Source organism: Mytilus trossulus, chromosome 1, assembly GCF_036588685.1.
Source record: "Mytilus trossulus isolate FHL-02 chromosome 1, PNRI_Mtr1.1.1.hap1, whole genome shotgun sequence".
Lineage (NCBI taxonomy): Eukaryota > Metazoa > Mollusca > Bivalvia > Mytilida > Mytilidae > Mytilus > Mytilus trossulus.
The window spans coordinates 72,977,877-73,005,776 of NC_086373.1; the positions used below are offsets into that span (position 1 = coordinate 72,977,877).

General features: G+C 38.7%; 2 protein-coding genes across 3 annotated transcripts in view; one reads left to right on the top strand and one right to left on the bottom strand.

The window, feature by feature from the left end:
* LOC134684397 (uncharacterized) overlaps positions 1–27,900 on the bottom strand; it is a 425,720-nt gene that overhangs the window by 121,807 nt on the left and 276,013 nt on the right. The gene's annotated exons all lie outside the window — the stretch shown is intronic.
* Positions 13,129–15,677, top strand: LOC134709961 (collagen alpha-1(VIII) chain-like). The gene is made up of 2 exons (XM_063570090.1): positions 13,129–13,257; positions 15,143–15,677. The coding sequence occupies exons 1-2, from the start codon at positions 13,164–13,166 to the stop codon at positions 15,547–15,549; spliced, it is 501 nt and encodes a 166-aa protein (XP_063426160.1). The 5' UTR covers positions 13,129–13,163; the 3' UTR covers positions 15,550–15,677.

Here is a 27,900-nt window from a genome sequence, read left to right on the forward strand (position 1 = left end):
GGGAAAGTGTCTAATTTGCGGCACAATAACTAGTGACCAAAGGATGGTATATGCAAAGAACTATGTGGATCTAAGCATGGCGGTTCTAGAGAAAATCAATACCATCGAATTGAAGGTGAAGTCTTATCACACGACGGACAGAAGACGGCGCGAATCGAATCTCATATCTGAGGATATATATTATAACACAGCAGGTTTTTTTTCAAGTCATATGAACTAGTCTATTCATCCGCAGCTTCAACCGAAGAGTTGAACACAATTTGAATACCATTTGGAAGGCATTCCGCACCGTCAACCCCTTCTTGTTTTTGAGTGGTATCAGTCAGACATTTTTTGGAGAAGACATCGATAAAACCCCAGTCGAATTTATTTTCCGCAATCAGAAGGTTTATTATGTGGAAGTCGGACAAAGTATTACAAGTACTTTGACTCTTATAGATTGCCAACGCCCGACGAGATTGTAGACTATTTGTAGCCTGAGATCCTTTTCAAAACTGATGAACTTCAGATGCGAGGGAAAGTGGTGTGTGGTCACTTCTTTCTGTCCGTGTTGAAGATGCTGACAATGGGAATATCGTGGAAAATGCATTTTCTTTGCTCTATAAATAATTGGACAAGTTTGAATCCCATGCAAGACAGTGCATATCCGTCTGGTGAATCGTGCAGCATTTCGATATGAACGACAATCGCATTAATAGCCTATGATATCCCAAGGACAGCTCGGATGCTGTGACCAAAACGGTGGGTGACCAAGCAGTTGAAAGATGGTATAAAAGACAACAATTAGCTAGAGGCTGCGCTATTAGCGATCTTGAAATAGCTCTCGAGGACATGAAAAAACACCTTGTTGGCAACGCTAAAAAGAGGGAAAGTGTCTAATTTGCGGCACAAGAACTAGTGACCAAAGGATGGTATATGCAAAGAACTATGTGGACCTAAGCATGGCGGTTCTAGAGAAAATCAATACCATCGAATTGAAGGTGAAGTCTTATCACACGACGGACAGAAGACGGCGCGAATCGAATCTCATATCTGAGGATATATATTATAACACAGCAGGTTTTTTTCCAAGTCATATGAACTAGTCTATTCATCCGCAGCTTTAACCGCAGAGTTGAACACAATTTGAATACCGTTTGGAAGGCATTCCGCACCGTCAACACCTTCTTGTTTTTGAGTGGTATCAGTCAGACATTTTGGGAGAAGACATCGATAAAACCCCAGTCGAATTTATTTTCCGCAATCAGAAGGTTTATCATGTGGAAGTCGGACAAAGTATTACAAGTACTTTGACTCTTATAGATTGCCAACGCCCGACGAGATTGTAGACTATTTGTAGCCTGAGATCCTTTTCAAAACTGATGAACTTCAGATGCGAGGGAAAGTGGTGTGTGGTCACTTCTTTCTGTCCGTGTTGAAGATGCTGAAAATGGGAATATCGTGGAAAATGCATTTTCTTCGCTCTATAAATAATTGGATAAGTTTGAATCCCATGCAAGACAGTGCATATCCGTCTGGTGAATCGTGCAGCATTTCGATATGAACGACAATCGCATTACTAGCCTATGATAACCCAAGGACAGCTCGGATGCTGTGACAAAACGGTGGGTGACCAATTAGTTGAAAGATGGTATAAAAGACAACAATTAGCTAGAGGCTGCGCTATAAGCGATCTTGAAATAGCTCTCGAGGACATGAAAAAACACCTTGTTGGCATCGCTAAAAAGAGGGAAAGTGTCTAATTTGCGGCACAAGAACTAGTGACCAAAGGATGGTATATGCAAAGAACTATGTGGATCTAAGCATGGCGTTTCTAGAGAAAATCAATACCATCGAATTGAAGGTGAAGTCTTATCACACGACGGACAGTAGACGGCGCGAATCGAATCTCATATCTGAGGATATATATTATAACACAGCAGTTTTTTTTTTCAAGTCATATGAACTAGTCTATTCATCCGCAGCTTTAACCGAAGAGTTGAACACAATTTGAATACCGTTTGGAAGGCATTCCGCACCGTCAACCCCTTCTTGTTTTTGAGTGGTATCAGTCAGACATTTTTGGAGAAGACATCGATAAAACCCCAGTCGAATTTATTTTCCGCAATCAAAAGGTTTATCATGTGGAAGTCGGACAGTGGTAAGACAACGCTTTTGAACAACATAATCCTGTGCGATGGATGACTCGAGTACGATCAATTGTACGCCTTCTGGAAATCGCTTCACCAGCTCATCTACCGACTGTTGCAGCAAGCGCTGGGAACAGGCTTCACTAAGGAAAATATCCGAAACATCGTACAGTGCAAAGGCAAGCCACCCTACTCGTTGATTGATGTGGTCAACGCCTTACCACCACCACGACACCTGAGTGATATCGAAACTTTTCTTCGAGTAAAGGAGCGATGAACTAATCCCGGAAACTCGACCAAACCTCATTGTGTTCGACGACTTGATGCTCAGAAAATGAAGATTACTACGTAAGTGGTCGCCACAACATTGATTGTTTTTAATTGTGACAGAAATACTTCAACGGCCTAGGCTATCCGGGAGAATGCCAATGTCCTATGCTTCTTTTAGCATGATGCTAAGAATTTCGAAAAAATCCGACGAGATCACTGAAACAATCTCCCCAAAGAATAGTTTGGCATTCAGTGTAAACATTGCTGGTCAGAAACCTATGGATGTGTAACCATCGTTATTAAAAGCACCAAGGCAAATGGAAAATATCGATTCAATTTGATGAGTTTTATAGTATCAATAATGAATTGTTACAAAGATAACCCCTCGAAGTACAAGGATTCAGAGTTCCTAGAGTATTCATTGTCAGATATTGAAAAGGAACTGGAGCTAGAGTTCGATCCCCAGCCAAAGAAATACGAATGGCCCAGCAAATGAAAATTTGAGTCGGCACGGGCAAGGTATGAAGACTGTGTTACCAGTGTGGTTGGATTGTGTTTCATTATTTATGTCCCAATATGGATGAAAGTCTGTTGAATTGGCTATAAACATAATGAAAGTTCCCAACGCCCACAACAACCCAAATGCCCGCCAAGACTAGTTTCGGTCATCAGTGCAATCACCGATGCAAACCGCGTAAAGACGTATGTCTCAGACACAGGAATCTTCAGAAGATGGGTATTCGACCCACGCTTGAACCATCGCATATAAGCGATCGACCTGGGTCGATTTGGTATTCAAACCAACACTATTGGGGCGTTCGAGGCATTCAAAGGCGTTCACACCAACACTTAGGTGCGTTAGAATGCGTTCGAATCCGTTCAAACCAACGCCTAGGGAAGTTTGTTCCAACGCTATGAATAAATGACGTTCATCAAAATTCCATTCCCAAAGCAGCGGGAGGCACTCTCAAAGGAGTTGCATGTAACTAAGCGGAGCATTCAATCATGTAACATGCAGCGCCGCCTTGACAGGATTGGACCTTTCCAAAGTGTTTAAGCCTGAGGTTGAGGCTCAGCGGAAAGCAGTTTAAAAAAATCACAAAAACAATTGAAGATTTACCTCCAGTTGTGCCAGCCCTCCCTTCTCCAACGCCAGAGTTTGTCGACCCTCTACCCATTGCACCACATAAAGACACCGTCCTCGGACCTTGAGCACAGCAGTATTTGCAGCTCAGTATGACTCCTTCTGTCGACCACAACCTTGGATTCTGAAAACGATGGTTTCTTCATCCAAAGTTTATCAGTTACTTTTGACGGCGATGATATTTTTGTGAATGGTGTGAGGTACAAAGGAACCCTTGGCCTCTGGGAACTCATGCTGAAAAAGAAACCAGATTCGTTCGACGATGACGACCTTGACGACTGCAGAGATCCTGAAAAGTTCCGATGCCATGTAACAAGGCAATTCCACCCTCTTGAAAACCGCGAAGGAAATCGTATCCCACATCTACCAGAGGGATAAGTTTGGCAGTGGGCTGCCAGCCGTGTTTCTTCCTGCCAACTTCAAGCAGCTTCTCGATCGCTTGGAACTGCGTGCTGCAGCCCATCGAGCAGTAAATAATGGTGTGCGCAACAAAATTGTGTCGATTTTTGATGCTATGAAAAAGGGTAGACATATCAGCATTGAGGAATAAAAGGCGCTTCATCGTAGCATCCTATAAATAAATGTTGCAAATAAAAAAAAGGTTACGCACGAAAGTACGACTACGGTGATTGAGGACTGTTTGACACAGTAGCATTGAAAGGTGTTGAAAAAGGGGCCTCTTAAACCGTGGACCATGTCGTTGGTAAAGTGGTATAAACCATCTACCACTTCGTCAACGCTAAACATACATACATTATGTCTGACATTCTTACAATCACCGAAGGATTGACTTTCGATGAAAGTCTCCAGGGATTTATCAGGTTCACGAATACTGGTGCAAACCTGAATAATCAAGGTGATATCCTAATCAATATCGAAACCCACGACTTATAACTTCATCCCGCTGAAAGTTATCTTTTGGTAGAAGGGCAACTGCAAAAGAACGACAGTAGTGCATATGCTGATGCAGATCTAGTGTCTCTCTTTTACAATGGAATCATGTATCTCTTCTCTGAGGCCAGCTAATCGAACATATCAATAACCCAGGCGTTGCCACTACCATGTTAGAAATTTTGATTTATAACGACTATTTCTCCAAATCTCAAGATCTCAAACAGCTGTGGTGCAAAGATTCATCTACCGAAGCTGAGACCGATTACAGGGTTCGCAGCACGTCATGGTAAAATTATCACCAAAATGGCCAACAAATGAGCTTTTTCATTCACCATACCCCTGAGACATATTTTCGGCTTTTCAGACGACTACGACAAGATCGTATACGTATTAAAGCATGCATTGTCACTACTGCGCGTGATTCAGACGCCAATGCCATGCACTAAGCCACCGCAGTCAACGATGTGGAAAAACATATTCTGAGTCAGATCTCTTGGTTCGTTCTTCACGTCACCCAATCAGACGAAAACAAGATTCGGCTGTACAAAACCATACAAAGTAAAAGAAAAATCGACTGTGGATTTCGCATGAGGCAGTGTGATTCTATCGCCATTCTCAAAAACACACAATTCAACTGGCGCCTATCTGCCACAAGTGGTACTTAAAAGACAAGATATATAATCGTTTCCATCCAAACCGACAAAAGTGTGGATAAGACCGATGACGCCGCCGTGTGCGATCACTGTCGATTGCGGAACATCCAAATCACTGTCAACGCTGAACGCTACCCAGCCGTCGTATTTAATGCTGGTTTCACCCAAAATAGGGTAGCCAGAGTGTTCAAGGTGGCTGCAGACGTCAGAAAGAAACTTTACAACATGGTCACCCTCCTCAGTTACGGCGGCGTCAACACCGATAACTCTGATTTCACAGGCGTATAGCCGGTGTTTGTCATCTATTCAAGTCATCAGTCCAAGCGGCTGAAAGAATCCACGGTGGACATGCAGATACGGGCCGAATTCGATCACAATGTTTACGCCAACACCGAAGCATTTGCACTTGGAATCTCCGACAGAGTTCTTTACTTCGAATCTGACGGACACAAGATGAACGTCGTGTTTGAAGCCTGAAAATAAATAAACAACATTATTTTGCAGCAATTCGTAAGTAAAACTGATCTAAAGCAGGAGTTTTCGTTCATAGTATCCGGGAACCATAGCCAAATTCATACCCGCTTCAATCCACTAAAAATTGGAAAGGATTATGAGATGTCATTGGTAAATCATGAGACCTACTACGTATACTCCATCCCCATTATTCACACAGGTTCCTATGGCATCAACGATAACATACAGCGACAGCTGCGGCTCAACAAACACAAAGCCAAAATCATTATCGATGCAAATCGAGAAACCATAAGAGCAACAATAACTCTCGCCAGGCACTACGAAGTAGATTTCAGTTTAACAAATAGCCGCAACACCGTCTTGTGATTAGAACGGCAAATTTACACCTACGATAGGGCTATACAGAAGGGCAACACATTGTTAGTATCATCAACATCATCAGCATCCAGCTGGCCAATAGCGGTATAATCTATGGGAGCTATGTTAATGGAAAGCAGTAATCCATCTGCAGTTTCTTTCCCGGTGTCGATCCTGGAATGAAGAACCCCCAAAAAAACTGATGTACTTACCAGTGACCCTGTAAACGATCAATCGCATGTGCACTTATCTCACCGATCAAGATGGTGACCCCATCAAACTACGCGGCGAAAACACACTATCCATTTTCATCTTCTAAGGGTATAAATAAATAACTTATCACGATAATGGTTTGAAAGGTCAAGTAAATAAACTACACTTGACTGCCAAGAAAGGTTGTCAAGTCTCCATTTGTTTGTCTCATGCTAACCTGTAATGCGAACACAAAATGTGGCTCACCTCTCGGCAGGTTCAAAAGATTATCAAACTTCTTCAAAAAGTTACTGGTGTTATTAATCTGGAGCTGAGTACAACGCAGATAAAGAAAACATGCAAAAAGTAGATGGATACCTACCCATGTTCGCTGCGTTGGCAATGCGGGCATTTCACATGGTATCTAAAACCATTCTATCTGCCTTGGGTATTGGAGACTTGATTGCTTTGGGTGGTGACCGTGTACCCGTCAACAAGGTATTGGGATCAAGATTTTACCTGAAACTTGGTGGATGCGTTTGAAATTTTTAGATATTTTAATTCTGGTATTTATGATGAGTTTATTTGTACAGTGAATCCCAGTGGTAACGATCTCTACCTCAAACTCTAAAAACGCCCGATACACCAATGGTCATGGTCTTTACTTGAGGCATGCACGTGGTCAGCAACGACAAAGCCAGTCTGATATTAGGTGCTACCAGCACCTTCAAAGATACCCCTCCTCGGTATGCTCCTATAAATAAATGAATGATTGAGATTCTGGGTACCGGCAACTAAAGATTTCTACCTTCTGAGCCTTATTCTCTCTCTGATCAGACATACCTTGTGTTTAGTATGTGGCTTTTTTCTCTTTTCTTTCACAAAGGCACATTTATAAGTAAGTAATTCAAGGTCAACTTGGCAAAATGCCCCGGTGTAAATAATAGGTAATGGTCTAAGGGACAATGGGGCAAAAGGCTTAGGTGGGACAACTCATGGTTTGTCCTCACCATGGGTCCAAAGTTTGATTTTAAAAAAATGCCGTACCCCAATTTTTAAAAGAGTGTAAAAAATTCCCTACGGCAATACTTTTTCAGCCACTAGGTAGAAATGGTAGGAAATGAACTAGGGTCCAATGGGCCAAAAGGTCCAGGTGGGACAACTCATAGTTTGTCTTCACCATAGGTCCGAACTTAGGTCTTAAGGGTCAACATGCCTACCCCAAATTTTCAAAAGTCTGTCAAAAATTCCCTACGGCAATACTTTTTTACCCACTAGGTGCAAATGATAGGTAAGGGTCTAAGGTCCAATGGGTCAAAAGGTCCAGGTGGGACAACTTATGGTTTGTCCTCACCATAGGTCCAAAGTTAGATTTTTAAAAAATGCCGTACCCCAATTTTTAAAAGACTGTAAAAAATTCCCTACGGCAATACTTTTTCAGCCACTAGGTGGAAATGGTAGGAAATGAACTAGGGTCCAATGGGCCAAAAGGTCCAGGTGGGACAACTCATAGTTTGTCTTCACCATAGGTCCGAACTTAGGTCTTAAGGGTCAACATGCCTACCCCAAATTTTCAAAAATCTGTCAAAAATTCCCTACGGCAATAATTTTTTACCCACTAGGTGCAAATGATACGTAAGGGTCTAAGGTCCAATGGGTCAAAAGGTCTAGGTGGGACAGCTAATGGTTTGTCCTCACCATGGGTCCAAAGTTAGATTTAAAAAAAAATGCCGTACCCCAATTTTTAAAAGAGTGTAAAAAATTCCCTACGGCAATACTTTTTCAGTCATTAGGTTGAAATGGTAGGAAATGGACTAGGGTCCAATGGGCCAAAAGGTCCAGGTGGGACAACTCATAATTTGTTTTCACCATAGGTCCGAACTTAGGTCTTAAGGGTCAACATGCCTACCCCAAATTTTCAAAAGACTGTAAAAAATTCCCTACGGCAATACTTTTTTACCCACTAGGTGCAAATGATAGGTAATGGTCTAAGGTCCAATGGGTCAAAAGGTCTAGTTGGGACAACTCATGGTTTGTCCTCACCATGGGTCCAAAAATATATTTAAAAAAATGCCGTACCCCAATTTTTAAAAGAGTGTAAAAAATTCCCTACGGCAATACTTTTTCAGCCACTAGGTGGGAATGGTAGGAAATGGACTAGTGTCCAATGGGCCAAAAGGTCCAGGTGGGACAACTCATAGTGTGTCTTCACCATAGGTCCGAACTTAGATCTTAAGGGTCAACATGCCTACCCCAAATTTTCAAAAGTCTGTCAAAAATTCCCTACGGCAATACTTTTTTACCCACTAGGTGCAAATGATAGGTAATGTTCTAAGGTCCAATGGGTCAAAAGGTCTAGGTGGGACAACTCATGGTTTGTCCTCACCATGGGTCCAAAGTTAGATTTAAAAAAATGCCGTACCCCAATTTTTAAAAAAGTGTAAAAAATTCCCTACGGCAATACTTTTTCAGCCACTAGGTGGGAATGGTAGGAAATGGACTAGGGTCCAATTGGCCAAAAGGTCCAGGTGGGACAACTCATAGTGTGTCTTCACCATAGGTCCGAACTAAGGTCTTAAGGGTCAACATGCCTACCCCAAATTTTCAAAAGTCTGTCAAAAATTCCCTACGGCAATACTTTTTTGCCCACTAGGTGCAAATGATAGGTAATGGTCTAAGGTCCAATGGGTCAAAAGTTCTAGGTGGGACAACTCATGGTTTGTCCTCACCATGGGTCCAAAGTAAGATTTAAATAAATGCCGTACCCCAATTTTTAAAAGAGTGTAAACAATTCCCTACGGCAATACTTTTTCAGCCACTAGGTGGGAATGGTAGAAAATGAACTAGGGTCCAATGGGCCAAAAGGTCCAGGTGGGACAACTCATAGTGTGTCTTCACCATAGGTCCGAACTTAAGTCTTAAGGGTCAACATTCCTACCCCAAATTTTCAAAAGTCTGTCAAAAATTCCCTACGGCAATACTTTTTTACCCACTAGGTGCAAATGATAGGTAATGGTCTAAGGTCCAATGGGTCAAAAGTTCTAGGTGGGACAACTCATGGTTTGTCCTCACCATGGGTCCAAAGTTAGATTTTAAAAAACTGCCGTACTCCAATTTTTAAAAGAGTGTAAAAAATTCCCTACGGCAATACTTTTTCAGCCACTAGGTAGAAATGGTAGGAAATGAACTAGGGTCCAATGGGCCAAAAGGTCCAGGTGGGACAACTCATAGTTTGTCTTCACCATAGGTCCGAACTTAGGTCTTAAGGGTCAACATGCCTACCCCAAATTTTCAAGTCTGTCAAAAATTCCCTACGGCAATACTTTTTTACCCACTAGGTGCAAATGATAGGTAAGGGTCTAAGGTCCAATGGGTCAAAAAGTCTAGGTGGGACAACTAATGGTTTGTCCTCACCATGGGTCCAAAGTTAGATTTAAAAAAAATGCCGTATCCCAATTTTTAAAAGACTGTAAAAAATTCCCTACGGCAATACTTTTTCAGCCACTAGGTGGAAATGGTAGGAAATGAACTAGGGTCCAATGGGCCAAAAGGTCCAGGTGGAACAACTCATAGTTTGTCTTCACCATAGGTCCGAACTTAGGTCTTAAGGGTCAACATGCCTACCCCAAATTTTCAAAAGTCTGTCAAAAATTCCCTACGGCAATAATTTTTTACCAACTAGGTGCAAATGATACGTAAGGGTCTAAGGTCCAATGGGTCAAAAGGTCTAGGTGGGACAACTAATGGTTTGTCCTCACCATGGGTCCAAAGTAAGATTTAAAAAAAAAATGCCGTACCCCAATTTTTAAAAGAGTGCAAAAAAATTCCCTACGGCAATACTTTTTCAGTCATTAGGTGGAAATGGTAGGAAATGGACTAGGGTCCAATGGGCCAAAAGGTCCAGGTGGGACAACTCATAATTTGTTTTCACCATAGGTCCGAACTTAGGTCTTAAGGGTCAACATGCCTACCCCAAATTTTCAAAAGACTGTAAAAAATTCCCTACGGCAATACTTTTTTACCCACTAGGTGCAAATGATAGGTAATGGTCTAAGGTCCAATGGGTCAAAAGGTCTAGGTGGGACAACTCATAGTTTGTCCTCACCATGGGTCCAAAAATATATTTAAAAAAATGCCGTACCCCAATTTTTAAAAGAGTGTAAAAAATTCCCTACGGCAATACTTTTTCAGCCACTAGGTAGAAATGGTAGGAAATGAACTAGGGTCCAATGGGCCAAAAGGTCCAGGTGGGACAACTCATAGTTTGTCTTCACCATAGGTCCGAACTTAGGTCTTAAGGGTCAACATGCCTACCCCAAATTTTCAAAAGTCTGTCAAAAATTCCCTACGGCAATACTTTTTTACCCACTAGGTGCAAATGATAGGTAAGGGTCTAAGGTCCAATGGGTCAAAAAGTCTAGGTGGGACAACTCATGGTTTGTCCTCACCATGGGTCCAAAGTTAGATTTAAAAAAAATGCCGTACCCCAATTTTTAAAAGACTGTAAAAAATTCCCTACGGCAATACTTTTTCAGCCACTAGGTGGAAATGGTAGGAAATGAACTAGGGTCCAATGGGCCAAAAGGTCCAGGTGGGACAACTCATAGTTTGTCTTCACCATAGGTCCGAACTAAGGTCTTAAGGGTCAACATGCCTACCCCAAAATTTCAAAAGTCTGTCAAAAATTCCCTACGGCAATAATTTTTTACCCACTAGGTGCAAATGATACGTAAGGGTCTAAGGTCCAATGGGTCAAAAAGTCTAGGTGGGACAACTCATGGTTTGTCCTCACCATGGGTCCAAAGTTAGATTTTAAAAAAATGCCGTACCCCAATTTTTAAAAGAGTGTAAAAAATTCCCTACGGCAATACTTTTTCAGCCACTAGGTGGAAATGGTAGGAAATGGACTAGGGTCCAATGGGCCAAAAGGTCCAGGTGGGACAACTCATAGTTTGTCTTCACCATAGGTCCGAACTTAGGTCTTAAGGGTCAACATGCCTACCCCAAATTTTCAAAAGTCTGTCAAAAATTCCCTACGGCAATACTTTTTTACCCACTAGGTGCAAATGATAGATAAGGGTCTAAGGTCCAATGGGTCAAAAGGCCCAGGTGGGAAAATTTCACCATAGGTCCAAAGGTAGGTTTCTTTTATAAATTGCTAATTTTTATTTTCCGTGCACACCATACATTAAGAACAAATAAACCTTTCGTATAATCAACTGTGAGCGAATTCCGCTTGTTCAGAAGAAGAATCTTTTGTCAAAACAAATTTGTCTGACAAAAAAATTGCAAAGCACGAGTGCAATTTTCTATTATCGGAATGCAAAACTATTGATACTTTTTAGGAACTATTTGACAGGATGCCGAGACTATGGAAAGCTATTTCTTACAATGTCACAAAATTGATTTCTGATGGAAAAGTCGATGTCATGTAACAACAATTTTGCCAGCATTTAAATAAGTACATAGCTATTTACTATTGTTTATACACTATTTAAAAGTGCACGCAGCACGCTGTTTGGTATATGAAAAGCGAATTAAGTAATGAACAGGAAATTACATGTTATTTTGAAAAAAAAAATTTAAATAGTGTCTTCGGCTGCTCACTCTTATATAAAAACAGATTATTTTGTGATTATATGATTGATAAAAACATTTAAAGTACGTTTGAATCTTATGCAACTTTTGGGTTTATAGACATATCTGAAAACTGGCTGCTAGCGAAGTGGCTGCTAGCGAGTGGCTGCTAGCTTGAGCCTGGTCAATCAAATGGGAGTTATAAGCATTTAATATTTTGTAATGTTATGTCATTAAATTGTTTTATTTGGTTGATTATAACAAACAAACCTTCATGGCTACTATCTCAGCACCGTGTTATCCGATTCTTTTTAAAGTTTACACATTAAAAGACAAGTGGTCATCATTTTGATACTGTTATCTATGAGATACAATTCAAAATATCCAAATTATTTATTTTATATTTAGCAACAACAGCCGTGCTTGTTGTAGCACTAATGGTCCTGTATGTATACGTGAATGAAAGAAGAATGCGGAAGATTTCAACCGAATTGAATCATTACAGAACGGGTAATTGAATGTAAAACAATTCGAGAACGAATAATAACAAGTAATAAATTGTACACGTATTTGAGGCTACATATTTTAAATGAAACCATACATGCTACAATCGTGAGGCACATTTAAATTGAAAATACAACTTTTGAAAGTATATGAAACTCATCAAAAATGAAAAGATAAATTGCGTTGCCGCTTGCATGAGAGTAACAAAAAACAGGGATGCAGGAGGATTTGAGCAAAAGACAAAGACACAAAAAGAACAACAGTGTATAATTTGAAAGGAAAACGAACCTTTGAAGTCTAGCGTAATATGTAAAATGGCTTCGGCTTTTACACTCTGTAGGAAAGAGAAAACATAAAAATCACCTTTCAAAACGGCAAATTGGGATGACTTATTGATTTTCTGATGAAGAAGGATGATTTAAAAAATGAATATTAGAAAAATCATTCGTAGCAACAGATGGAAATAAATTGTCAATATCCAACAATAAAATTGATCCTTATACCAGATATTTCACCATCCAATCGCAATTCTTTTCACCATTATGAAACGTGTTAAACGTTTGATTGCAAGAATATCATTTAAGTAAACCGCGAATTTTAACAGTTTTGAAACATTCCAGTAGTTAAGAATTTTGTTTTTGATAAACGGTGACTCTTCACTGACATGCTGGACAAGTGAAGAACATTTTTAACAGCAGAAAGTGCAATGTGTTGTTGAAAAAAAAACCAATTATGTATTTGTTTTTCTATTGTTAGTGTTTGTTTTACTTTATTAAACCTGATGCTTTTTATGTTAACATTATAGATTTCGGAACAGAAATAAAGATAGTGAAAGATGAATTAAAATTGACCGAAAATGAAATTACACGTCAAGTGGAAGTAGATTTGAAACCGATCAGAAATGCACTTGAGCGACTAAACGTAATGATAGATCCAACAATAGAGCGAATTAATTTACTTAGTAAAGAAATGACAGAAAAAGACAATGCCAACAGGGAAGTAACAGACAAAATTAGAGGAAACGTAAATGCGTTCTGTGAAGAATTAGATAAGATTAAAAAAGGTAAAACAAATAGTCCCCCCAAGCTATACCATCATACTTATCGAGTATTCCTATTTACCATATATATTTGACATGGTTATATCTATAAATTTACTGTTTACAAATTTTTGATTTTTTTGAAATGCTAAGGCTTTTCTACCTCAGACATAGATTACCTTAGCTGTATTTGGCCAAACTTTTTGGAATTTTGGTTCTCAATGCTCTTCAACTTCGTACTTTATTTGGCCTTTTTAACTATTTCGGATTCGAGCGTCACTGATGAGTCTTTTGAAGACGAAACGCGCGTCTGGCGTATATACTAAATTTAGTCCTGGTATCTATGATGAGTTTATTATTGGTTATTGATAAATTAATTTTGTTCCCAATATGAATATATGTCGATTGACGCTAGAAAAACATTGATACACATATCACTGATCAAATTGTTTGAAATCACAAACAGCACATGGCTTCTCCTCCATATCCTAATATGAAATAAATAAAAATAATTAACAAATTGTCTTTAAATATTTACAATGGTTGTGTTGTGTCAATACAAGTTTAAACAAACAATTAAGAACAAAATAATAATAAAAAAATAAATAAAGAAAACATATGTAAATTATGTCCACATACTTAATTTTATATTGTTCAGTGATCAACTGAAACCTGCATCCGGGAATTTTCTCAGTGTGTTGAAGACCCATAGGTGGTCTTGGACTGTTTTCTCCTCTTTGGTCGGGTTGTTTTCTCTTTGACACATTCCTAGTATTCAATCTGAATCTTAATTAAAAAAAAGTTACAATCAAGCAAACCAAAACATACACATACATATGTATCGTTACATCTATAATAAACTTAGCGTATCATCTAAATTTAATTAATCAAGTTTGCAGATGATAAGATCGGGCAAAGAATATAAGAAACATTCAAACAAACATCAATTTCAATAAATATTTAGTCAACTCCTGACAATTTTACTTCTCGATATCTATCATTATCGCCATTTTACGAAAAATCCTTTGATCTTACTGACTGATAATTTGGTTTTTGGGCACAGTAGAGTGATATCGAAATTTATCGCCAGAAACGTTTGGCGCACGTGCACGTTGCCAATGCAATATTCAACGTGGTACTGGGTAAAAGGACGACAGGTTATGATTGGTCATCTCAACTCGATTGCTTTTCTTACTTTCGCCGTATCGGCTCAAGCGCGAGGAAATGAATCTCTGAGATGATCAACGACAATTGACGAAATTTGAAAACAAGTGGCAAACATGAGTCTGTATTTATGCACATTTTATAGTCTCGTTTTGTGTGGCAGATCATTGTTGCAATTTACATGTTTAACCTAGCTCCGTTAAGTTTTAAATTAACAGCAAAATCTTCAAAACAAAACAGTGTACAAATTCATATATCAGGAGCAATAATCCCAAAGTTGTTGTCAAAAATGTTAGAGTAAATGGATGTAACTTTTTGCAGTTCCTACTGTTAAACTAACTCCTTTTATCATATATTTTATAAATAAGGTGACTAGAACATCATGATAAGTATAAGGTAACCAGAGGTAGCAATAGTAAATTTCTGTGTAAGGTTACCAAAGATAACAAAAGAAAAATCTCTGTTAGGTGGTTATAAGTAACCAAAGTTAACATAATATGTGTAATTAAGAGATAACCAAAGTCAATATCTGTCTAAAGAGCACAAAGGGCATCGAACTCAATATAGATGTAAGGTGACCAGCGTATATAAACGAAAATTTCGTTGACAAAATAAATCTCCTGTACCTTTTGATAGTCAACGGCTTATTTTCTAAGAATTACATTAAATTATTGAATAGTTTGTCGTATGTAGTTCTTTAGTTTCACTTATTTGTAAATGATTAAAAAATTGTTCAATTTTACAGCTGCCTGTACAATTGGGAATCCAGCTTTTCTTGCAGCACTCACACCGCATTTTACATTATCCGGAATTGATGACGTAATAAAATTTGATGATGTCAGAGTGAATAGAGCTGGAGCATATGACCCATCAACAGGCGTATTTACAGCAACTGTTCAAGGACTTTACCATTTTTCATGTATGATTTTGGCAAATCATGGTGCCGTAGTACATTACCAACTGAACAAGAATGATCAGCCATATATTATAGGTTACTCACATAAAGGTGCATTTGCAGACTCGAGTACAATTAGTGCTGTGATGGAGTTAACAGTTGGAGATCGAGTATTCGTCAAACATAGAGTTGCTGGTGCAGAAGTTGTTTTTGGGGCAGCTCACACATCATTTTCTGGATATTTCATACACGAATAAACATATGATTACACCTTGATTTTCTTGTTTGCAAGCTGTTTTAATTGGTTAAGATTACTTAATATAAAACCTAATGTACAAGTAGACATAACGTGTTATAGTTGGATGGCGATTGGTTAACTATTTTAATATTAAACAGTGGCGGATGCAGGAATTTTCGAAAGGGGGGGGGGGGGGTGCTAGCCCAGGGCAAAAGGGGGGGGGTGCAAAACATATGTCCCGATTCAAATGCATTAATCGGCCAAAATAAAGGGGGGTGCGCACCCCCGAAACCCCCCCTCTGGATCCGCCACTGTTAAAGTAGACACGTCTTTGGCGAGATCTCGCCACTGATAAAATTAAATAGCGAGTTATGATATCAAACGGTGTCCAGTTTTCTTTATTTCTTCATATTTCTTTTTTTATATCACATCCCGTTCATTGTGATATGAGAAATATACTGTACGATTTTAGAAACGCAACACTCATTTTTTTTTTACCAAATCTTGTTTGATTCTCTTACAACTACTTTTCATGCGTAGCATACTTTTTTCTCCTTACAAAAAATCAAAATCTGACTTACCTGTGGTTATTGCACATACCGAATTTTCGAAGTCGCACGAATTTCTTAAAACGAAATTTTGGACCCATAAAAGATTGTTTCATTTTTTTTTTCTTTGTGAAACAGTTCTTTCTATCCTTTGCCTCACTTAAATCAGTTTAAAAAAAATATTGCATCTCCATTTTGCCAAGACTGAGAAATAAAAAAACTGAATTAGCCCTTAACAATACTGCAAACATGAAAACATTAACGTGCTGCAACCATACTGTATGATTTTAGAAACTCGTCTTACTGGCCTTCCGATAACGATACATTAGGCAAGATGTGTTGCTGTCCATCAATGAACAGACCAACGTGTAGTGACAATAAAAAGTCAACATAATTTGATTACGCAACGTCATTTGCCAGACATTTTTACGGCCGCAACTTTCAACTGCTAATCGAATTGCCGAGTGCCATTGAGTACAGATTCATGCCATAAATGTTTGCCATCAACTGAATTGCTAAAGAATCTACTGAAGGAAAACCTTTAAAGCCCTCAAGTTCCAACCACATAATTGCTTAAGGCAATTAATGGGTTGAACAAATGCAAAATCTGAAGGCGGCCGGTAACACAAAACATGTCAGAATGAATTTGTTGACCTTTCTGACAATCATTTTGTCGTTTGTAACAGGCAGTCATCGCTTTTGACGGTGACTTATTCATTCAAAAATAACACAAAATTAATTTAGTGTTGCGTTTCTAAAGTAGGTCAGTATATTTATCCACTCGATGATATGATAAATACTGAAAAGTTTCAACCATAAAAGTAAATATCGTCTGCCTACCTTTAATTGAATTTGAAACCCTAAGATTCGTGCAACTATGACAATGCGTAAAAATGAATTAAAAATATCTAAGAAGGTAAATTGCAGGTAGTTCTGAATGGCTTTACATATAGGAAGACGAACGCAAATAGTTATTGTTTATTTATTAATCTGTTCTGAAGACAAATATCCGAATATTTATACCATGAAGTTAATTTACAATGTTGCATTGCCTGTTTTGAAAAGAATGATATTCAATTGCGACCATTTACACGGGTGTCATTCGGTTTATCGAGAGAAATGAGCGTGAAAGAACATCTAACGGCGGTCAAGTATTGAGCGACGATCGTGAAAGTTCTGGTAACGGATCGTGAAAGACATTTAATCGAGAAGACATATAAAAGGTCAATACATATTCTAATTAAATTAATTACACAGACAAATTTACGACAAAATAAAACTGTCTGTCAAAATGGTTCAACATTATGATCAGTATGTCAGAATATCCAGTTTTAAAAGAACATAGTTATTACAAAACAACAAAAGGCCGATTGCTTCTCGACATTTCAATGACATAAAAAATGTAAACAAACATGATTTTTTCACAAATTCGACTAGAAAACCTACTTTAATACGAATAAGGGCATTTTATTTGAATCAATCAAATGGTTCTTATAGTTATTTTGTATAAACATAATATGAAACTTGGTACTTAAAGGACTATTTACACAAAAATGGATTTTTTTGATCGTGAAAGATCATGTACCGTATTTTTGAAGATCGTGAAAAGGATCGTAAAAGATCTGATGCTACGAAGACGTTCAAATTTTTCTTCAATTATATCATAGTTAATATTTGTTATTGGTATTGAGAAATGTTATATAGGTCAACATCCTCAATAGGTTTATGCTTTTCAAAGTATAAATATTTTCAGAAAATGAAATGTAAAATAGTTGGATGATTGTAGGATGAAACTTTTTATTGTCATGTGAAGTACTCACTTATTATGAGTTATAGGATATCCACATTTGTAATATTGGATCCTATCAACTACATGTCCGTCAGGCAGGATTCACATGACCCCGAATTTGCCATATTTCACGGATGAAGATTCATTTTTGTGGTCAAGTCCGTATCGCGGATTCGTTACGCTTTAGGATAAGTGTCTGTTGTTATGATTGTGAGGTGTACATTTTTGACTTCTGCAAGGTTTCAACTGACATTGAACCCATTGTCATGCATCACTCGGCAATGCTCGTTTTATGTTGTCTAGCCTTTGGATATATACCTGCATGCTATAGCGCCATGGCATTTCGTGTATGGTGTACATGTCTGTTTGCATGTTTCATAAATGACCATAATGACGTCAATTGTATTATTTTGATATATTGAATGATAGAAAGATGTCTATGTCTGGCTGTCGGTCAGGGTTCATATACTTTTGACCTTATGTTTCGAATTAATTGGCCAGCATAACTTTTATATTTGTCAGTTTCTAAGGCACTGTAAGGATCGGAACACATTTATTTGGTCTACAGGATATTTGTAGAGATCTGTATGTCATGGTTCATCTGACCTTGCACTCTTTTTATTAACCATTGGCAATCATAATTTTAAAAAAAATGTGATATGATTGCCAAAGAGACAATTATCCACAAGAGACCAAAGTGACACAGACATTAACAACTATAGGTCACCTTACGGCCTTCTACAATGAGCAAAGTCATACCGCATAGTCAGCTATAACAGGCCCCCATAGTGACAATGTAAAACAATTAAAACGAGAAAACTAACGGATTTATTTGTATAAAAAAAAATGAACGAATACCAAATATGTAACACATAAACAAGCAACAACCACTGAATTACAGGCTCCTGTCTTTGGACAGGCACATACATTAATAATGTGGCGGGGTTAGACACGTTATTGGGATCCCAACCCTCCCCGGAATCTGGGACAGTGGTATAACTATACAACATAAGAACGAACTATAAAAATCAATTGAAAAGGCTTAATTCATCAGATGGACATAAATACATTAAGCGCATTAAGCGCATTTGACACTTTTAGTAAAACCCTTGATATTATAGACGTTCCATAACATTAACTATCATAAGTAAAGCAGACGAGACATTACAGCATTTGCGATTTGGTATTCTATAGTCTGTAGTATATAGTTAAATCAATCCACATCTATGTATATACAGAACTTAAAAAAGTACTGTTGCACAAAATGTTGATTATCGTTCAATCTCAAATTACTCATGAAAGTTGCTGTTTTGCTGTAATTTTTTGTTTGATGGATGTCATTTTGGTTTAAACGTTGCATATCCATATTATTGGCTATCAGTAAATAGTGTCAGTCTGCATGAATTGCACTTGACCGATTCTTTGAGCTGAATCTTTCAAACTTATCTAGAGATGTTTTAGTTTGTTTTTTTAACTTTCGAGGTATTGTCCATTTGACTTCTATATATTTGCAGAAAAAAATTCTTAAAAATTCATTTTTAAAAATTAATAATATTTTTCTTGATGTATGTTAATATATGATATATACGAACTCTGACTATTAATTTCATATTTTTTTTATCAATAAATAAAAAAGTTTCCCATTAGGTCTCTATGTTAATTTTATTTCTTGAAGTGTTGATTACCTGATGGAGTAAGTATAAGTAGTGTAACGGCCTTCCAACCAAAACAAGAACATCATACATGTGCTTTTAAAGTTTGTTTATTTGTACCATGTGACTTTACCAATTTAAATATTAAAGGACACCAATGAAAATAATCATCACTTCAGATTATTGATTTTATATCATTATAAAAGTTGACTATCTATACACAAGCTTTTCATGCTTTTATCATGGTGAGTTGCATAACAAGACAAAGAGGCCCTGAAAAGTTTTATTAAAAAAGTTAATATACATTAAGTTATTCATTGATGTGCAAAACGCACATCTAGGAAGCAAACAATTTAGGAATATAAAAAAAAAGTTTTTAAAGTTGATAAATTCTGTTATAACTCATGTTCACTAACATAACATATGAAGGTAAACATATAAAACAATATTCATTTTCATATCCTTTGCCTATATAGTACTGTTTTACAAGTTTGTACTATATCTAATATTTTTTAAAACAGAAAATGGAAAATGCAGATTCCTATCATATATAAAACAATTATTACAATCACATGACATGAAATTTAATTTTGTTTGTCGGTCAGTACAGGTCATCTTTATATTCAAATATACAAAGTCACATGGTACAAATAAACAAACTTTAAAAGCACATGTATGATGTTTTTGTTTTGGTTGGAAGGCCGTTACACCACTTATACTTACTCCATCAGGTAATCAACACTTCAAAAAATAAAATTAACATAGAGACCTAATGGGAAACTTTTTTATTTATTGACAAAAAATTATGAAATTAATAGTCAGAGTTCGTATATATCATATATTAACATACATCAAGAAAAATATTATTAATTTTTAGAAATGAATTTTTAAGATTTTTTTTCTGCAATTATATAGAAGTCAAATGGACAATAAAGCGTTGAATAAAAAAAAAGCTTTAATGTTCATCCTTATCAAAATAGTTACAGGCTTCAACCAGTTTCAGGTTTATCAAATGGTAAAAGAAATACTGATTTCTGATTACAAGTAATAAGTCTGATCACGCATTATCTTTCACGATCAACATAATGCGTTGCCTGATCTTTCACGATCAAGTTTGGTGGATATTCAACAAATTCAAGGTTTTCATATACAAATTAATGCTTTTAAGAGGAGAACATACCTTAATTTTACTGTACTATCAGATACACCAAAGATTACATTTCAAATATATCACGATGAACTGAAACATGACCATTATAGTAACAAAAATCGTGTTATTTGTAATTAATTGCATATACATGCATTGCGCCTTTTGTGTTTTTTCATAAAGTACTGCATATTTTCTCTTTCTTATTTCACAGTTATGTTGGGGAAGTTAAACCATTTTGACAGACATATTTTTTTATTCGGATTTGTTCCTCGTTTTGAAAATTAAGCAATATTTTTAAAGATTCTGACCTAGAATTCCCATTAAATGTCTTTCACGATCCGTTACCAGAGATTTCACGATCGTCGCTTAATACTTGACCGCCGTTAAATATTCTTTCACGCTCATTTCTCTCGATAAACCGAATGCCACCCGTGATTTAGAAGGTTTTAGTGATCGAAATTCTGACTGATTGAAAACCTCGAGAAAGGTCAATCAGCACTGACATACATGTAACGATGCCATTCTAGTATTATGATAAAAGCTATAGTTCACACGTCACTTCTAAATATTTAGCTGGGTTTTTTTCGCACTATACTAGTTCTCTATGGTGTATTACAAGCTTTTGTTTTTGCGAGCAGAATTTCAAGGGATAAAAATAAATGTATTCAAATATAATGTTTTACTTTTTTTAGGCATGCTCAAACAATTTAAAGCAACATATGAGTTACCACCAATACCTTGATTTGGAATTTTCATTTTAGTTATGTTAGGTTAAATTAAATGTCACAGTACGTAATAGCTTCGGAAAAAGTTTCGATTATCTGTCCCACACTCTGTGAGTTTTGTAAAACTTGAAGTGGAATATAAAGGTAGGGTAATATGAGGCATGCGAAATGCGTTCTTTAACATATGACCTCTTAGTTGCTTGTTTAACGAAAGGAGAAGTATTCACGACGAGGCAACATAATACTTATATGTGTGTCCTGGATGTGTTAATTTTTACCAAAAGAGTCCGATTCTTTTTCTTCATTTTTTTTTTTAGCAATAAACTAACATAGTTTCATCCTTCGAAAGTATTATTTACTTTAACATGATGCTACAACTTAATATTCGAAGTTCCTTCTGACTTCCATCAGTAACATAAATACCGTCGACATCGAACTAGTTTATTTACGGATTCAACCCGCACGAATAACATAAACCAAAGGAAGGCACGAAATTTACTTTGTAAAATCACATTAAAATTTTGAGTTGACAATTAAACTGCCGTAAAATTGACTCAACTCTAAAATTTTGGTCAATTTAAGTATTCCTTCATATGTTTTGACGTTCCAAAACAGCATTTGTTGTATTTTCTAGAAAATAAATCGTCAACGTTTTATACTTGCTAGTGACCTAATACGGTATATATGGGTTAGCAAATTGCATATGGGGTGAGAGCGAAGCTCGAAACCCCATATGCAATTTACTGACCCAAAATATACCGTATTGAGTCACTAGCACACTACATGTATGTAACGCATTTATCTTACCGACTATCTTAACGTGTGAAATTTAGACCTATCAAAATGACACTAGACTCAAGCTGGCAGCCACTTTTATCGGCCAATCAAGATAGCAGCCACTTTTTTCCAGCAGCCAATTTTGGGGATATGTCTAAAAACCAAAAAACTGAATGAGACTCAAACGTTCCAAAAATCGCTAAATATTAGTTAAATGCAATCTTACACCGGAAATCGACAATTTCACGGCTTGTACTGGTTCTAAAAGCATTTCATTCCGTTTAAAATATGTATGTGAAGCTAGCAGTCCGTTCATTATTTGTTATTCGATAATTGATATTCAATATCCAATCGGCCGCTAGCAGTCGGTTAAATATTCAAATTTAGTTGAAAATCATTAAAAAGCATGAGGGAAGGCTACGCGGAAATCGTTTTATGACCCCTTCAAGCTGTCGTAAATTTTCGTTGTCCTCGAATATAAACCATTATATAAGTTGCATATTTGTCTTTATTTTATATAGATTTTTATCAATAATTCGACACCAAAGATGTAATTTAATATATTATATAACAAACAAAAACAAAAACCATCACTCCAGAAACATTTAAAAATATAAATAATAAATATGTATGGAAAGCCAAAAATACAAAAAACAGAAATGTATAGTGAAAACCTACCGAGGACTGCTTAAATAAGGTTAAATCCGGGCGATTTTGAACCTCTGTGGTGGCTAGACGGGCCCGGATCCCAGAAAAATATTTAAGTGGGGAATAGCCTGGGTCAAGACCTTTAAAATTAGTTAGGTCCGGTTCGGAACTTTGCCGTAGGGATATTCCGAAATGTACCGAGTGTGTGATTAATGATGAAAATTGGCCATAAGGGCAACTTTGAACCTCTGTGGTGGCTAGACGGGCCCGGATCCCAGAAAAATATTACAGTGGGGAATAGCCTGGGTCAATACCTTTGAAATGAGCTAGGTCCAGTTCGGAACTTTGCCGTAGGTATATGCCGAAAAGTACCGAATGTGTGTCTGATATGGAAAATACGTAAATGGGCGACTTTGAACCTCTGTGGTGGCTAGACGGGCCCGGATCCCAGAAAGATATTTAAGTGGAGAATAGCCTGGGTCAAGACCTTTGAAATGAGCTAGGTCCAGTTCGGATCTTTGCTGTAGGTATATGCCGAAAAGTATCGAATGTGTGTTTGGTATGGAAACTACGTAAATGGACGACTTGAACCTCTGTGGTGACTAGACGGGCCCGGATCCCAGAAAAATATTTAAGTGGGGAATAGCCTGGGTCAAGACCTTTAAAATTAGTTAGGTCCGGTTCGGAACTTTGCCGTAGGGATATTCCGAAATGTACCGAGTGTGTGATTAATGATGAAAATTTGCCATAAGGGCAACTTTGAACCTCTGTGGTGGCTAGACGGGCCCGGATCCCAGAAAAATATTACAGTGGGGAATAGCCTGGGTCAATACCTTTGAAATGAGCTAGGTCCAGTTCGGAACTTTGCCGTAGGTATATGCCGAAAGGTACCGAATGTGTGTCTGATATGGAAAATACGTAAATGGGCGACTTTGAACCTCTGTGGTGGCTAGACGGGCCCGGATCCCAGAAAAATATTTAAGTGGGGAATAGCCTGGGTCAAGACCTTTAAAATTAGTTAGGTCCGGTTCGGAACTTTGCCGTAGGGATATTCCGAAATGTACCGAGTGTGTGATTAATGATGAAAATTGGCCATAAGGGCAACTTTGAACCTCTGTGGTGGCTAGACGGGCCCGGATCCCAGAAAAATATTACAGTGGGGAATAGCCTGGGTCAATACCTTTGAAATGAGCTAGGTCCAGTTCGGAACTTTGCCGTAGGTATATGCCGAAAAGTACCGAATGTGTGTCTGATATGGAAAATACGTAAATGGGCGACTTTGAACCTCTGTGGTGGCTAGACGGGCCCGGATCCCAGAAAGATATTTAAGTGGAGAATAGCCTGGGTCAAGACCTTTGAAATGAGCTAGGTCCAGTTCGGATCTTTGCTGTAGGTATATGCCGAAAAGTATCGAATGTGTGTTTGGTATGGAAACTACGTAAATGGACGACTTGAACCTCTGTGGTGACTAGACGGGCCCGGATCCCAGAAAAATATTTAAGTGGGGAATAGCCTGGGTCAAGACCTTTAAAATTAGTTAGGTCCGGTTCGGAACTTTGCCGTAGGGATATTCCGAAATGTACCGAGTGTGTGATTAATGATGAAAATTTGCCATAAGGGCAACTTTGAACCTCTGTGGTGGCTAGACGGGCCCGGATCCCAGAAAAATATTACAGTGGGGAATAGCCTGGGTCAATACCTTTGAAATGAGCTAGGTCCAGTTCGGAACTTTGCCGTAGGTATATGCCGAAAGGTACCGAATGTGTGTCTGATATGGAAAATACGTAAATGGGCGACTTTGAACCTCTGTGGTGGCTAGACGGGCCCGGATCCCAGAAAAATATTTAAGTGGGGAATAGCCTGGGTCAAGACCTTTAAAATTAGTTAGGTCCGGTTCGGAACTTTGCCGTAGGGATATTCCGAAATGTACCGAGTGTGTGATTAATGATGAAAATTGGCCATAAGGGCAACTTTGAACCTCTGTGGTGGCTAGACGGGCCCGGATCCCAGAAAAATATTACAGTGGGGAATAGCCTGGGTCAATACCTTTGAAATGAGCTAGGTCCAGTTCGGAACTTTGCCGTAGGTATATGCCGAAAAGTACCGAATGTGTGTCTGATATGGAAAATACGTAAATGGGCGACTTTGAACCTCTGTGGTGGCTAGACGGGCCCGGATCCCAGAAAGATATTTAAGTGGAGAATAGCCTGGGTCAAGACCTTTGAAATGAGCTAGGTCCAGTTCGGATCTTTGCTGTAGGTATATGCCGAAAAGTATCGAATGTGTGTTTGGTATGGAAACTACGTAAATGGACGACTTGAACCTCTGTGGTGACTAGACGGGCCCGGATCCCAGAAAAATATTTAAGTGGGGAATAGCCTGGGTCAAGACCTTTAAAATTAGTTAGGTCCGGTTCGGAACTTTGCCGTAGGGATATTCCGAAATGTACCGAGTGTGTGATTAATGATGAAAATTTGCCATAAGGGCAACTTTGAACCTCTGTGGTGGCTAGACGGGCCCGGATCCCAGAAAAATATTACAGTGGGGAATAGCCTGGGTCAATACCTTTGAAATGAGCTAGGTCCAGTTCGGAACTTTGCCGTAGGTATATGCCGAAAGGTACCGAATGTGTGTCTGATATGGAAAATACGTAAATGGGCGACTTTGAACCTCTGTGGTGGCTAGACGGGCCCGGATCCCAGAAAAATATTTAAGTGGGGAATAGCCTGGGTCAAGACCTTTAAAATTAGTTAGGTCCGGTTCGGAACTTTGCCGTAGGGATATTCCGAAATGTACCGAGTGTGTGATTAATGATGAAAATTGGCCATAAGGGCAACTTTGAACCTCTGTGGTGGCTAGACGGGCCCGGATCCCAGAAAAATATTACAGTGGGGAATAGCCTGGGTCAATACCTTTGAAATGAGCTAGGTCCAGTTCGGAACTTTGCCGTAGGTATATGCCGAAAAGTACCGAATGTGTGTCTGATATGGAAAATACGTAAATGGGCGACTTTGAACCTCTGTGGTGGCTAGACGGGCCCGGATCCCAGAAAGATATTTAAGTGGAGAATAGCCTGGGTCAAGACCTTTGAAATGAGCTAGGTCCAGTTCGGATCTTTGCTGTAGGTATATGCCGAAAAGTATCGAATGTGTGTTTGGTATGGAAACTACGTAAATGGACGACTTGAACCTCTGTGGTGACTAGACGGGCCCGGATCCCAGAAAAATATTTAAGTGGGGAATAGCCTGGGTCAAGACCTTTAAAATTAGTTAGGTCCGGTTCGGAACTTTGCCGTAGGGATATTCCGAAATGTACCGAGTGTGTGATTAATGATGAAAATTTGCCATAAGGGCAACTTTGAACCTCTGTGGTGGCTAGACGGGCCCGGATCCCAGAAAAATATTACAGTGGGGAATAGCCTGGGTCAATACCTTTGAAATGAGCTAGGTCCAGTTCGGAACTTTGCCGTAGGTATATGCCGAAAGGTACCGAATGTGTGTCTGATATGGAAAATACGTAAATGGGCGACTTTGAACCTCTGTGGTGGCTAGACGGGCCCGGATCCCAGAAAAATATTTAAGTGGGGAATAGCCTGGGTCAAGACCTTTAAAATTAGTTAGGTCCGGTTCGGAACTTTGCCGTAGGGATATTCCGAAATGTACCGAGTGTGTGATTAATGATGAAAATTGGCCATAAGGGCAACTTTGAACCTCTGTGGTGGCTAGACGGGCCCGGATCCCAGAAAAATATTACAGTGGGGAATAGCCTGGGTCAATACCTTTGAAATGAGCTAGGTCCAGTTCGGAACTTTGCCGTAGGTATATGCCGAAAAGTACCGAATGTGTGTCTGATATGGAAAATACGTAAATGGGCGACTTTGAACCTCTGTGGTGGCTAGACGGGCCCGGATCCCAGAAAGATATTTAAGTGGAGAATAGCCTGGGTCAAGACCTTTGAAATGAGCTAGGTCCAGTTCGGATCTTTGCTGTAGGTATATGCCGAAAAGTATCGAATGTGTGTTTGGTATGGAAACTACGTAAATGGACGACTTGAACCTCTGTGGTGACTAGACGGGCCCGGATCCCAGAAAAATATTTAAGTGGGGAATAGCCTGGGTCAAGACCTTTAAAATTAGTTAGGTCCGGTTCGGAACTTTGCCGTAGGGATATTCCGAAATGTACCGAGTGTGTGATTAATGATGAAAATTTGCCATAAGGGCAACTTTGAACCTCTGTGGTGGCTAGACGGGCCCGGATCCCAGAAAAATATTACAGTGGGGAATAGCCTGGGTCAATACCTTTGAAATGAGCTAGGTCCAGTTCGGAACTTTGCCGTAGGTATATGCCGAAAGGTACCGAATGTGTGTCTGATATGGAAAATACGTAAATGGGCGACTTTGAACCTCTGTGGTGGCTAGACGGGCCCGGATCCCAGAAAAATATTTAAGTGGGGAATAGCCTGGGTCAAGACCTTTAAAATTAGTTAGGTCCGGTTCGGAACTTTGCCGTAGGGATATTCCGAAATGTACCGAGTGTGTGATTAATGATGAAAATTGGCCATAAGGGCAACTTTGAACCTCTGTGGTGGCTAGACGGGCCCGGATCCCAGAAAAATATTACAGTGGGGAATAGCCTGGGTCAATACCTTTGAAATGAGCTAGGTCCAGTTCGGAACTTTGCCGTAGGTATATGCCGAAAAGTACCGAATGTGTGTCTGATATGGAAAATACGTAAATGGGCGACTTTGAACCTCTGTGGTGGCTAGACGGGCCCGGATCCCAGAAAGATATTTAAGTGGAGAATAGCCTGGGTCAAGACCTTTGAAATGAGCTAGGTCCAGTTCGGATCTTTGCTGTAGGTATATGCCGAAAAGTATCGAATGTGTGTTTGGTATGGAAACTACGTAAATGGACGACTTGAACCTCTGTGGTGACTAGACGGGCCCGGATCCCAGAAAAATATTTAAGTGGGGAATAGCCTGGGTCAAGACCTTTAAAATTAGTTAGGTCCGGTTCGGAACTTTGCCGTAGGGATATTCCGAAATGTACCGAGTGTGTGATTAATGATGAAAATTTGCCATAA

Excerpts from the sequence above, each read along its gene's own strand:
- LOC134709961 (XM_063570090.1), top strand. The coding sequence starts at position 13,164 with ATGACAGAAAAAGACAATGCCAACAGGGAAGTAACAGACAAAATTAGA. Across the intron at positions 13,258-15,142 it reads ATTAGATAAGATTAAAAAAG|CTGCCTGTACAATTGGGAAT; the intron begins GTAAAACAAATA and ends TCAATTTTACAG.